This window comes from Crocuta crocuta, unplaced genomic scaffold (assembly GCF_008692635.1).
Source record: "Crocuta crocuta isolate KB4526 unplaced genomic scaffold, BGI_CrCroc_1.0 scaffold132, whole genome shotgun sequence".
Lineage (NCBI taxonomy): Eukaryota > Metazoa > Chordata > Mammalia > Carnivora > Hyaenidae > Crocuta > Crocuta crocuta.
In genome coordinates this window covers 771,706-786,755 of record NW_027528611.1, presented here as the reverse complement: position 1 = coordinate 786,755, position 15,050 = coordinate 771,706, and the positions used below count along the sequence as shown (strand labels likewise).

The following is a 15,050-nucleotide window of genomic DNA, read 5'->3' as shown; positions in this document are numbered from 1 at the left end:
TTTATTACTTTAATATAGGCTCTGTGTTAGATGACTTTGCCCAACTGTAGGTTAATGTAGGTGTTCTGAACACATTTAAGAAACAAGCTAGGCTAACTAGAATATTCAGTAGGTTAGGTATATTAAATGCATTTTCAACTTGCGATTTTCAACTCATGATGGAGTTTTGGGATGTAACCTCATTGTAAGTTGAGGAAGACCTGTAATTGTGTAAAGGTAGATAGTATCTTCCTGTGACTCTTCCTTTTATTTGAGAGTAAAGGAATTTTGTATGACAGCACAATTAGTGTAGAATGTATGTGCAGTGCTCATAAGCGTCTGTTTTTGATTTTAAAAAGTTTCATAGGTTATAGTCTGCCAGACCAAACTTAATTCCAAGGTTTCTGTTTATAATATTGTCCAGTTATCAAAGCTGGGATATATTATCACTGCCAGTTACTCATGTTGTCAATTTGTTTTGGCTCAACTATGGTTCTATTTGTACTTTACTATAATGTAGTGAATACATTGGATTGGGTTGTTAGTTTAACAAGCTCTCTGGAGAACACTTTCATGATGATGCATGTTGAGGTATGCTAGGTAGCCTTAAAGTTATTTGTGTATTTGCCAAAACCTACAGAAATTCATTCATTAGGAATTTTAAAAAAGATCAGCTCTCAGTCTACAGACTGAGGTAGAGATTACATTTGTAAACATGGGAGTGTTAATTCAGGAGTCCTAGCTAAATTTCTTTAGGGGTTTTGATGTGACCAGTTTCTCCCTTCTCTCATAATTTTACTGGATGAATTATTTTGTGTCCTTTTTAAAAAAGTATTCTGTTAATTATGCTGCTGTTGACTCTTGTGCTCTGTGCAGCTTGCAATGTTGTGGGTGCTCTGAGATCTTGGCCAGATATTGAGCTGGGAGTTAAAGAAAATGTTATCAGAGATTAGAACTGACTGGGTTGTTAATATTTACATTGTGTTTAGCTGGTTTTAAAATGTGTGCTAAAATTACTTCCTGTGCCTACCCGAACCTATTGCATCAAAATTTCCAGAGTCTGGGTCTGGGAATCTCTACCTTGAAAATGCTCCTTTGAGCTTTCCAGATTCTGAAAATGTCCTAGTGTTTTTATCTAATGGTTATGCAAATACATATACACACACACACATATATATATGTATATATATGTTTATGTATGTATTTGTTTATATATATACACATATATATAATGCAAGTATATATGTTAAAATCCTTCAGTGTGTCTATTTAAGATTTATGTGCTTCATTCTAGTGTTTCATTTTCTTTATGTAATACCGCACTTTTAAAAAAAAGGTTTTAAAAAATGCACATTACTCTCCCAATTTGATCAAGTAGCTTGGAGTGGTCACTTAATAAACACTATTAATTGCCCACTGTTGACATTGTCATGACCTAAGAGTAGATGACAAAGTAGGTCTTGGCTCTTGGGAGCATAAAATCTGGTGGAAGAGAAAGTGATGATACATAATATAAAGCTTTATAATTTATGAAGTCTTTTTGTATAGATGATCTCATCAGCACTGTGGCTTATGGGCAGTTTACTATGCCCATTTTTAGTTAAACTTACCCAGGATTACTGAGCAAGTAGGGTGTAGTTGCAGGACTTTAAATGGAGTCTTCTGTAACAGACTATCACTTCCCAGAAATCAAAATGCTTTGGTTAACAACAACAAAAAACAAAACTAAAATCAAAAACCTCACATGGAGGAAAAAGCTCAAGTGTGTTTATGGATCTATCAAAGCCAGTGCCTAGAGGGTTCTTACGGATGTGGGATCTGTATCAGGTTTTCCAGCAGCTCATTGACTCTTCATGTTGCCTGTTTGCCATGTTGCCCATTTGGACTCTGGAATTTTAGTATGTTGAGCTTTCTCTAATATTTGTGATGTTTGTAGAAAAATTTTCAATTGAAATGTCTTGCTCTTTTGGCCTTTCTAATTTTCAATTTATTCTAGCCTCATTTTCAAATTCTTGAGAAGTATTTCCTGGTGATGCTGGCTAATGATGAATATCATTCTTCCTGATTACATTTAGCATTTATTATTTGTTCCATATTCTTTGGCACTTGGTCATTTCCCATTCAGCTCTTTTTTGCTGTCATGTATTTTTTTCTCTTTATGTACACAAATGTTGTCTTCCTAACAAGATATAAACTGTTTGAGCATGAGACTAACCCATGTGGTGACAAATAGTAGGACTTACTAAGTGCTGTTTGATATTAACAATACACTTGCTTGGTTTTTCCTCCCTTCTCCTGTTTCCTCTTCTGTGTCGTCCTACACCCACTAAGGTTGGCTGCTCTTATGGCGTTGGGGTAGGAAAGGGTGGAACTAATGATAAACTTCTTAGGTGGGATCTCCAGGTCCCTAGACCTGTGGATGTTGGTGGCATAAACTCTGGAATAGGGCTCAGAGCTCTTTCACCTTTCCTTCCTTTTCACTGGGTAACTTCAGTGATATGAACTCTTGTCATTGTTGGCTTACAGCTGTGCCCAGAAACTATGTATCCCTTTGCTAGTCATCATCACCTGAGGAACCTTTTCAGAATAGTGTAACATTTGCCTGTATGTTTTATTCCTTTATGATCACCACCACTGCCCTTCCTAGGGCATGTCAAGAACCACTAGTACTCATGTTTGTACAGTAACTTCCTATTTCAAAAGGTAGGGTGTGGTCTCCAACATGGGAGTATTGGAGTATATATATCAATATCAACTTAAGAATTTATTGATGGTCCTAATTCTGCAGAATAAAATTTCTGCTTTTCAAGTCTTCACCCAGTAACTGACTATATCCCTTGCATACTCTTGAACTATGCCTGTCTCCCAGATCTCTGGGTTCACAAGATTCCATAAAGGCCCTTCTTCCTATCATATTAGAATTAAAGTAGATATTCTTCCTTGTTCAGTAATGCTCTCTTTATATATTAAAATGATCTATATTTCGTCTGTAAAGCAGTGTTTTTTGTTCCTTTGGGAGTTCCCTCTCTTTGAGTAATGCTATTTTTACAGTAAATTCAAAGGTAGGGTGACCGCTAAGATCAGCTTAAGAGGGAGTGCTCCTGCTTACTGCTTTGTGGAAAAACTCATCTTCCCAAACTTTTGGGTAATTTTCTCTCACCTGCATTGGAATTCTAGTTAAAAGTATATCCTTAACTTGTGAACATTATGGAACTCAGTTATTTTTTATGAAAAGCATGTTGTTATTTAGAAAGAATATGGACGTATAGTCTAAAATGCTGAACTAAAATTAGGTCCTTAGAAATTAGCCTTCTGGTACTACCTCCATCTTTCCTACTGCCCCTCTTCATGCACATTTGCAGGTTGATCCCTGCCTTTTTAGATTTCTCTTTATCCAGGATAGGAGCTTCGGGCATGTAGAAGATACGTCCTGACTGATGTGCCTGCCTTTCTGTTTCTAGGTGGGCCATGCACAGACACAGCTCATGTCTCGTTAATCACACCAACCAAAAGACCCTGTGGTACAGGTACGTACACCATTCTTACCTGGATTCATTCTTACCTGGATTCTTCACAGAAATTAGTTACTGGCTTAAACATGGTGTCTTTGCCAGGGTACTCTCTAATTTCTTCCATCAGTTGTGAAGGTGATATATTATGTGCTAAGTTTTGGGAGTGGAGGTAGAGTGAACAGGGGATCACAGTGGTGCTCTTAGAGGTCAGAGTGAGTTAATGCTGGCAGCTAGAACCAAGAAGGTGGACATGAAAATTTACCTACTTCCTAGTGTCTGAGGAATATTATTAAGACATGAAACATACAAAAAATACAAGTAATTGTCTAGTTTCTGGCATGTATCTAATTTGTCTCAGTCTTGGACCTACTGGAAAAAAAAAACATTGTTTAAATAGTGGAGGCTGGAGGGTGAAAGAAGTTGTCAACTTTTTAACTTGATGATTATAGTATCCTAATAGTTTTAGAACATTTCTTCCACTTGTCTTAAAGCCAGGGGTATGATGAAATCATTCTTTTTAGATGCATTGAATCCCAAAAACATCTTTGTGCATCTGTGACATTTTTATTAGACATGAAGTCATGAATCTTACAGCTTTCTAAAGAGCAGTTGTAATGCCCATTGCTCGCTTAGTCTGCAGCTTCATTTATTTTAAACAATATTTGCTTTTTCTAATAATGCTCCCTGCTATTTAAAATAACTTTAAGATTATATTTGGAAGAGCCAAAGTAATTATATTGTTTTTCTAAAGGTCACAGTCAAAGTCTTTTTCGAAACATAAAAGTCTTTTTAACTCCTCAATAGAAATAGCACAAACTATTTCTGTGCACAAAGTTAAACTGAAACCTCAGTCCCTTTAAATGCTCATAGTTTTGATGTTAAACCTAAAATAGGCCTGTCCTTGCAGAGTTTTAGAGTAAGATCTAGGCATTGAACTCTGAGGAACTTAATTTTCCTCTCCCGTACCCATTTTGAGGCAAGGTGTGAGATAGTCCTGGCATGCTCTCATCCCTCCTGTGCCCAGCACCCAGGCTCTCCTCAGTAGTTCGTGGTTAAGATAGAAGAGAGCTGTGTCCAGGCCATCCTGACCAGCCAGTAAGAGGTCAGAAGCTGGGAAACACTCAGAGCCTTTTGATCTCGCTCGCGTCCAGCACTTCACATGCACACTACACTTTAGTCTTTCTTTCCTTTCAGTCTTTGATCTCAGGGCGCACTTTACCATTGGCATTACTAACATGTTGAGGTGGTCAGGGAATCATTCTCAGACACTCCGGAAGGAGACTCGTGCTCAGCTTAGACACTGAAACTAGTAGGAACCCTTCCTGGATCTCATGTACTTGTGTGCTTTATTTTCTAGGCATATCTCTTTCCTGTTTTGTATATCTAAACACAGTAACAATGTTGATTGCATGCTTACTGCATTACTAGGTACCATTCAATATGCTTTACATACATACTCATTTAATCTTCAGAACAGTTCTACAAGATAATTATTCCTGTTTTATAAATGACATAAATGGGCACTCAGAAAGTTACGCATTTCCTGGGGTGGTAATATTACTATTAAGTAAGAGTCAGGACTTGAACATGGATCTTTCATTTTTTTTTAATTGAGTTTTTAATTCCAGTATAGTTGACATACAGTGTTATTGTAGTTCAGATTCGTGAAACTGAAGCGATTCAACACTTAAGTTGAAACTGAAGCAATTGTTTAATGATTCAACAGTTCTGCACATCACTCAGTGCTCACCATGCTAAGTGTACTCTTTAATCCCCACTACCTATTTCACCCATTGCCCGCCCTTCCCCCCACAACCACCAGTTTGTTGAACACAGATCTTTGAGATGCTAAAGCCATTGTTGTTTTCCACTATATAACGTTACCACATATTGCATTTTATTGTAATTACTTATACTTCCAGCTAGATTGTGGAAAAGCATATCATTGATGAAATATGGAAATAGAGAAACACAGGATTTTGAAACATAGCATATTATGAAGTAGTTTTAAAAATGTGAGCTCTACAGGGTGCCTGGATGAGTCAGTTAAGCATCTGAATCTTGATCTCAGCTCAAGTCTAGATCTCAGGGTCGTGAGTTCAGGGTGTGAAGCCTCCTTAAAAAAGTAAAAAAAAAAAAGTGAGTTCTAGAAGCAGATCTGGTGTCAGATCCTAGACTGACCATTTACAAAATGTGATTCTGAGTAAGTTAATCTCTCAAAATTTGTTCTTTGTCTGTAAGAACAAATGGATGGTGAATCTATCTCCTAGGTTTGATGTGAGAAATAATATACATAAAGCTCACATAATAGATCTTCAGTAATGGTAGGTGCTGTCATACTATAATCACTAAAGATTATGTGTATATGATTGCCAACTGTATACATGTGGTGTTGATGGTGTTGATATTACATTAATAGGTAGTTTAGGCAAAAAGGAGTAGATTAGAATTTACCAGAGTGTATTCCCATGTCTAGTTTCATTAATTGATTTTATATTGATCACATTCTTTGTTGCATGTCAGTACTATGTTAGGAACTGAGGGTAATATTTTTAGGTTTCCACAAATGAAATGATAAGGGAGGCATTGAACTCTTAGTCATACATTTCTAGGCCTCATTTTAGGCGAACACATACCTCTTAACTAAAAAGAGATTGAGAATTTCTGGCTTGGAAGGACATTAATGCAACATGCAGGTCATCTCCTAAAAAACCTGAAAGAAAGTTGAGATTTCTTAGCTTGGACATTAAAGGCCATCAAGTTCAGCCACCTTCACTTTTTTTCAAGAAACCTATCTGTGCCCCCCTCAGGCTCCTTGAGCTAGCTGGATGACTTCAGCCTTACACAATGGCCTTGACTTTAGAGGGCAGAACTTTCTGATTTTCTGAGGTAAATTAAATGATTTGCTTTGAGAATCACAGGTTGACTGTCTTTGTTTCCATCTTGCCGTCCTGAAATTAGCAGTTGCTCATCATGGGGATTCTGGCCATTTTTCCTGTAAATCACTACCAATTATTTATTGTTATGTTGCTGGAGTGTCTTGTATTCTTTATGTCTAAGTCTTCAAGAATAGGACTCCTGCCTCTAACACATGCCCTGTAGTGCTTCTGCCACAATGGGTACTGAAACAATAGCTCTCCTAAAGGTCTCTCAGAACACAGGCTTCAGGCATAGATGATTAGTAAAAGATTATCTTACATCCACATGTTCTTTCTTAGGAGCCATAGAATGAGACCCATTGAATTAGACTATACAGACTCTTCCCAGCTAATCTGACCATACAAGTTTGGACCTAAAGCAGCCTCTAGCATGATAGTGATGTCAAATTAGAAAAAGAATATGTACTTAGTCTAGAATAAAGTGTTTCTTTAAGTCCGTGGTCCCTGAAGAAGGGCATACAATATATAAAGCCTCTGAAGTACAGGGAGAAAATAGTACAAGCTCTTTATGTCAGCCTTTTAAAATTTCTGTTTTGCAAATTGATTTCATAATTGTATATTAGTCCATGCACATAGTTTAAAGCAAGCAAATACACATAGAAATATATGTATTTGTTAATATATATAAACATATTAAAGGTACATAGCTAAGTGTCTTAGGTGTGCACACTCAAAAAAAGTTAGTGACCTCTTCAGTAAATATGTTATTTCTTTTTAGTGCTTTGAAAATTAGATATGGAGGCTAGCATCAGACTCATTATTAAATGGTTTTAATATATCAAGACCTGAGTGTAAGCCTGAATGGTTGATTATGTCTCTATTTACATTTCAGGTGACTACTTTTTGATCAGTGGATATTGTAATTTAGAGAGATGGACAGTGGTGTGGAGTGGTTGGTCTGCAGCCATCGCAGTGAGAGAGGGAACTCTTTTAGAAATTGCTTTGTGAGGACTGTGAGTCTAAGAAGCAGATTACAAAAAGGAACAGTAGTGGCAAATGAAAGGTCAGTTTGTATTTGTGAGCTAGGTGAGAAATGCTTTTCCTTAGATGCTGGCTTTTAGCCACATAGAACTATTAACATTTAGACTCTTTGTAATCTGTGGAATAGTAAACTTTCTCTCTCTCTCTCTCTCTCTCTCGTGTGTGTGTGTGTGTGAGAGAGAGAGAGAGAGAGAGAGAGTGTCTGTGTGTGTGTGTGTGTGATCATTGTGGTATTCAAGCAGAGAAAAATGAAGTGAAGGTGCATGTGGTTTTGTAATATCAACAGTCAGCAAAGACTTGAAAATGTGCCAAGTCCCAGGTTGCTTTTGGTTAGAATGTGAGAGTGAAAGCATTTCATACTTTCAGATTACTAGAGAGAATTTACCTTTCTTCCAAGAGCTCAGAATGTTTCACACATGTTCCCTTGTTAATTCTCACAGCATTCTTGCCAAGAGTGAGTATATTATGAAAGAAATAGTTCACTTTCTTTGGTAACAGACCACCAGAAGATTCCCTTTCGTCCTTCATCTTTTCTATGAAGTTCTACCTTAAGCCAAAATGTTGTAATCTAAGCTATGATGTTAGACAGTTTTATTTGAAGGTATTTGGATATTTAGGTGAATATTTTATGCGGTCATATTTATATGTTTAAAGTGCCTTGTGGGACAGGAGAGAAATTTGTTGCCTTTCTGTAGGATTTCTTGTTTAAAGGCCTGTAGCTGTTTGTTTGTTTGTTTGTTTTACAGAGTTACAGCAAAAGAAATAAGTTGTTTTGCATTTCATTTATTGGAGCTTGCAGTTGATGAATCTTAAATTTTAAGCTGTAATTGATAGAACCATGCCTTGTCTGGAATCTTTGTGGAGAAATGCTCTCTCTCCACTAGGACTCTTGAACTGTAACTAATTCAACGACCCTGCTCCTTCCAGGTGGGACAGTAACCAACTCTTCACTCTATGCTATGTTAAGTATATCAAGGGGTAGACTACTTAGTGTATGAAAAAAAGGAAATTTTCCCTTTCCTAGTTCACCGCTCTTACGTGCCTTTTGTTTTTTCATTTTATAGCCCCTTTATTTTGGAAGGTAAAATAAGGAAAAAGTCATAGGTAACTTTCAAACTTAATGGTACTGTCAACAGCTTTTTGGCTTACCATATCTACATTCACTTTTACTCTTCTTCTAGCAGGTATGTTGAGTAAATAATACTCTCTTTGATAGACTTGAAAAATGATGGTTTTTAAATGCTGTGTATATGTTAAAATGTGATTATAATTAGTAGAATAGCAAGTAAAATAACCATTTGTGGGGCCATAAGGGAGTTACAGTATCGCCTGAGATGAAAGCAGATGGGACTAGAAACTGTCCCATTAAACATCAAGGCAGGCTTTTTGCAGAAAGTATCATCAATCCCACTCTAATGCAAGAAGCACGTTATTTTCATTTAACTGTATATCCCTTGCTTGCTTTCTTTACTTTTAAAAGTTTTCTTTTTTTGTCTTTCTCTTTTCCTTTCCTTTTCCATTTCCTTTTCCTTTCATTTTTTTCCCCCCAGAAAACCCATGTTTATCCTTTTGGGTTACCTGTTTTTCTTTCAGTGTGATGAATAGTGACATGCACTAGATACACTTGTATTGTTCATTGTTTCCCTTTCCTCCCCCAAAACGTTTTCTTGACTCACTTCTCTCAGACAGTCTGCTTGTGATACTATTGTTTGTTCTTACAAAGACACAAGAATTAAAAAAAAAAAAGAGAGAGAAGAGAAGAAACCCCCTCTTACCTGGAAGTTAAGAGAAGATTGATGTGCTGAACACTTTCCACATCAGTGTTCAGAAGCCAGTTAAAGGAAAATGTTTTATTGTTGTATATTACTAAGAGGTTTATATAAGATCCTTTAAATTGATTCAGAAGCTAAAGGGTGGTAGTGTTTAAATCAGAGGTAGCCCTATAAATCTAAGAAATACCTACAGTTGTGTGTTTTATCTCCTGGTGGAGTCAGTATTCATGGAAACATTTCAACCAGCTTTATTTGTCAGTATTACATATTTATGAATCTTCTGGAAAGGATGCTGTGGAGCTTTAAAGAGAGGTGGCTTTGGGTGTGAGTTCAAGTGTAATTCAGTTCCCTTTTTCATTCTTTTTCTCCTTGGTCCTTCAGGTATAGCTTTTCCCTGAGGTCTGCAGTATCAGCATTTGAGACAGAAAATTAGAAATTTGACCTACTTATGTAATATGCAAGTTCCCATCAGGAGACTATTAGGGAAGATATAAACCTTTCATATTTTATTAGCATTTAATGTAACCATTGAAGAAAGATCAAAACAGTAAATCTGTCATGGCAAAGAAAAAAGGATTAAAAAAATGTTTTACCTTGTGCACTCATCATCTCAGGTCCTAAAAGAGTTCATTTGATTCCTGGGGCAGGGGACAAAATGAGTACTATGTATTTGGCAAGATTGCAAACATTTCTCTAAAAGGTCTACATTCCAGTGTTTAATTATAAAAAACAAGCCACAGATTATCACGGTATGTTTTAATGGCTGTTTACTGATACTCTGCGGTTTTTGGCAAGTACATGGATAACTGGGGCAGGGAAATAACCCACTAATTGCTTTTTCTTGTGTTGGTTATAATTTTCTGTAAAGACTTTCATTTGCCTGAGTTGTTGCTTATATTAAGGAACAGAATGAGGTAGCAAGGCACTGTATAAGTAGATGATTTGATAGTCAGTATGTGAATAATAGGTGTTTTTAAAAGCACCTCATGCAATATATAGATTTCTGAAAAGTTTAGGGAGAGGAAAGTTACAGGTTACCTGTACTACTAAACGAGACTTTGGACCCATTGCCACTAATTGCTGTGGTTGCATTATAGGCCAGCTAGACATGTAATGCATGTGGACTTTAAGTCAAAGGTTTGTTTCAAAGCACTTGCTTGAATTTTGCTTATCAGAAGCGGTAGCTTCTCCTCTGAACAAAAGCTGATATAAGTGAATTATCAAGCCAGGGTGCCAGTCTTATCAAAAGGCATTTTTGCACTTGATGGATAAAAATACACTCCAGTATTAAAAGGAAAAGGAAGTGTGATGAGGCTTGCTGCTGTTTTGGATGTGTGTGTATTGAGAAGCCTCGGCTTTGGCGTTGAGCTACTAGTTATTGGTGGCTCACATGTTTTGTGTAAATTTGTTTGCTTAGATCCTTGAATGAAGTTATATCTATTCTCTCTCTTTCTCTCTCTCTTTCTCTCTGCTCTCTCTCTCTGTCTCTTTCTGTGTGTGTGTGTGTTTGCATTTATAGTCATTTATTTTATCATAGCTTGCACTCTTACAAAGGAGAAAAGCCATGAACTTCCATTAATTAGCTGTTCTGTTGCTCCAATGGGGCAAAATACCTGAGCCAACACTATTTAAAAAGGCTATCAAGGGAATTTAATACCCCTCTCCTCCTTTGAAACTTGGATTTGGGTGGGGGGAGGAGGATCTGGGGATGCCATTCAGGTGCTGTTCCATAGCACATGTGTGCCTTTTAGAGGACAGCACGTTAGAAACATAGCTTTCCTAGAGCAGTCTTACCAGAGGAGCGTGATAGAACAGCCACAAAGCTGCATTATAAATCATCTGAGCCTCGCGATGATACTGCCCATTAAGGAGACTCTTTTTTTTTTTTTTGCCCTACTCAGTTCCTGGCTGTACTAATAGAACAGCGCATCAAGCAAGGCTGTAAATAAAAGTTATTACCTAATAGGTGGGTACCGAAGTGGAACGGACGGAGCTGAGGCATGGAGGCCTTATTACTGCTCATCAGCAATTATAAACAGGATAAAGTGTCTGGGACTTGCGCTGATGCAGCGAGGGCTAATAGAGGCTGGGAATGACACTAGCCATGATAGGGTGATGTATGCTGATGGGTTTTTACTGCCTCATCGTGCTGCTTGCTTCCAAGACAAGTTGTGTTATCCGTTTTCCTGCTTGCTCATTTATCTGAGGAGACAGTCCCATTGCCTGTTCTGCCAGCAGGTGGGCTGGCATTTATTCCTCATACCTGTGTCTGCTTCTAAGGCACCCCCCCCTTGTGAAGAGTCTTAAGAAATATTTCATAATCATGGCCGATTAAAGCTGTAATCTTATTGTATTGCCTGCTGTCATGGTTATAGATCACACCTTCAGAAGTGGTTGCTTATGTGTAATATAGGACCAGCTGAGATACTGTAGTCACTCAGCCAGTCCAGTACTTTATTAAAAGACCACTGTGACAGTCCAGTAGTAAATTCTGTAGGAACATGCAAAAGAAGTGATAGGCATGCATCTTGCCCCTGACAGCTTATGCTATAAAGAGACAGAATAAGTCCAGAAACATAAACACAACTAATTCCAACGTTAGAGAAGAAGAAATATAACTAATGTTTATTTTCTAAAGTGAGGATGGGGAGGATTAATTACCTAATTACTACAAACAAATATAATACTAATTTTTTTAAAAGAATTATCCTTCTGATGAAATGCTTAAAATTTAGTTCCTTAGAGTCAGTAGGAGTGATAAGGGGACACTGGAATGTGGAGGCAAAGTCTAGCAATAGAACTTTGCTTTCCAGTGAATGGAAGACAGCAAGTATGACTTGGCAATGCTTTTGAGTAGCAGATAAGCACCTAATACTTGGGAAAATTGAGATACAGCTTTATTCTGTTCAGCTTTGACCACTCAACTTCACTAAATCACAGTAATTAGACCTTTGAGAGAGGAGAAGTGTGTAGCGTAGCCACAGAGGAATGCTTTGAAAAAAGGGCCTACCAGTTTGATCTAGGAGTTTATGAGCATTCTGACAGTTTAGTTGTTTGTCATTTGTGCCTTTAAACAAATATACCTCTTCTATGTGTTACCTTCAAAACTAACTTATCAGGAGACTTCCTGCTGTTGGAAAAATTGTGGTTTTTCTATGGAGCTCTTTGATGCCTTAAGTTATGCATAGGTTTGGCTCATTTTTAAGAATCTGAATATAAGTTATGCATAGGTTTGGCTCATTTTTAAGAATCTAAATATAATCTAAACTTAGATTATATTTAGAATATAATCTAAATATGACAAACCAGATAAACTAAGAATTAATGTTATAGGAGAGTCTCTCAGTCTATAAAGTGTCTTGCCACTGGGCTAATGTGGATGGGTTTTTCCTTTTGCATATAAAGTAATAATTTGACTTACCAGTTCTGCTTATCCCATTTTTTCCAAGGTGTTTTGTGGGTAGTGGTCAGTGGATAGAGGAAGAGAGATCAATTTGAGAAAAATGTTTCAGAATAATAATACGATTTAATGGCTGATTAGAGTTGGCTGAAGAAAGAATGCAAAGTTGAAAAATTGGGGATCTGAGGGAAGAAAATAATAGTTGATGTCAGGGAAAGAGTGAGGAAAAACTGGTCTGATGGGCTAAATTTTATGTTATTGTAGATAGAGCTATAGAAAATTATAAATATAGGTCTAATTTGGAAATCATTGATCTAGAAGCAATGATTAAGGGTGTGAAGGTATATAAGAGAATGAATATAGAAGAATAAGGGGCTGCTAAGGACTGTACTTGGGGGCTGGGAAAGAGAAAAAGAAACCAATGAGTTAAGGAAGCTAAAGAAAGGAGAAAGCTAAATACAGGATCTTGAAAGATCTAAGAGAATAGGGGCCAGGAGATATGAGGACTCAGGAAATTGTTGCCTGTGGCTATCAGAATATCATTAAAGAGGCACTTGATAACAAGGAAATAAGGGCAGCAGATTCAGTTAAGGAGATAGGTGAGACATTAAAAACCAGTAAATAGTGGTGGTTGGAGAAGAAATGGAGTTGGGCATTTCTTGAACCTGGAGGTGGTTAAGATAGGGAAATATTTTGCCCTTGATAAGCTACAAAGGAAGGGATGATCCAGCAATCACACTACCCAGTATTTACCCAAAGAACACAAGAACGGTAACTCAGAGGGATACAATAAACCCCTGTGGGGGCGCCTGGGTGGCTTAGTCGGTTAAGCGTCCGACTTTCGCTTAGGTCATGATCTCGCGGTTCGTGGGTTCGAGCCCCGTGTCGGGCTCTGTGCTGACTGCCAGCTCAGAGCCTGGAGCCTGTTTCAGTCTGTGACTCCCTCTCTCTCTGACCCTTCCCTGCTCACGCTCTCTCTCTATCTCCTAGAAATAAGTGAAACATATTTAAAAAAAAATAAATAAACCCCTATGTTTATTGCAACATTATTTACAATAGCCAAATTATGGAAGCAGCCCAGGTGTCCATCGATTGATGAGTGGATAAAGAAGATGTGGTGTATATATATATACAGTGGAATACTATTCAGCCATAAAAAAGAATGGAATCTTTCCATTTGCAACAGATGACATGGATGGGGCAAGAGAGTATAATGCAAAGCACAACATATCAGAGAAAGTCACATACCATAAGATTTCACTCCTATGCAGAGTTTAAGAAACAAAATGAACAACCAAAGGGAAAAAATTACAGAGAGAAAGAGAAGGGAGAGAAAGGGGGGGCTGGGGAGAGAGAGAGCGAGAGAGATAAAAAATAGACTTTTAACTATAGTGAACAAACTGATGGTTACCAAAGGGTATATGGGTGGGAGGATGGGGGATACAGGTGATAGGGATTAAGGAGGACACTTGTTGATGAGCACTGAGTGATGTATGGAACTGTTTGAATTACTGTATTATACACTTGAAACTAATAACAAGACTGTATGTTCACTAACTGGAATTAAAATTAAAACTTTTAAAAGAGGATACAAAGGAAAGGTACACAAGAAGGAAAAAGAATAGAAAATATTACAGGAGAAATAGAAGAGATAAACAAAGAAAATTTTTTAGAGCCAGAAACCCAGAAACATTAGTTGCCTCTAAGAGTGTGAGGAAAGAGATAGAGATAAATAGGTTTTCTTTTTTAATATATAAACAGCTTGAGTACATCCCCATCTCCTACATTTACTGAGAACCACAACTTTCTATTTGAAGCTAGAACCTTTTGTCTTCCACTGGTGACTAAATCAGAAATCACAGTCCTGACTTTACAAGTAACTTTTCTTTCAAGAAGACTAAACACTTTTTCTTCTAACCACTCCCCAGACCCAGTGGAAATAAAAGCACAAAAGTAACATGAAGACTGAACACACTATAATAAATATAATTGTGTGTGTTTAGCATAATCAATAAAAGATTTTAAGCAAATTTCTAGACATTGTAATGGGAATGGGTGGAAGCTACAACTTGGTGACTGTAGAGGTGACAGCCACTGTGTGCAAAGAAAATCTTAAGCAGGGTGAGAAGCAGGGCAGAAAACAGGGGAATCCCCTGAAGGTGTGTTTTTAAGACTTGGTGGTTGAGGAGAGGCTCTAGAGGCACCTCTTTGGGTTCCCATTCCAGTTTCCCAACCTCAGGGACAACTGTTGGACCTCTCTGTGAGCCTCCATTTTCTCCTCTGTAAAATGACAGATTCAACTGTAGAAATGTTATGAGGGAAGTGAGATAACGTATTTAAAGCACCTGACTTAGTGCCTGATAAATAGTAGGTCGTAGAGATAAGAACAGAAGGTAGCTGATGATGAAAGGAGAGTGAGGAGAAACTTGAAGGAGGAAAGTGAGTAAGAACTTCCAGCTCCAGCAGT

General features: G+C 37.5%; 1 protein-coding gene across 1 annotated transcript in view; it reads left to right on the top strand.

Moving 5' to 3' along the window:
* The window catches only part of ZFAND3 (zinc finger AN1-type containing 3), a 318,409-nt gene that overhangs the window by 256,807 nt on the left and 46,552 nt on the right, over positions 1–15,050 (top strand). The window contains exon 4 of the mRNA XM_077754868.1: positions 3,441–3,506. Coding sequence (XP_077610994.1) covers positions 3,441–3,506 — 66 coding nt within the window. The remainder of the gene's footprint in view (positions 1–3,440; positions 3,507–15,050) is intronic.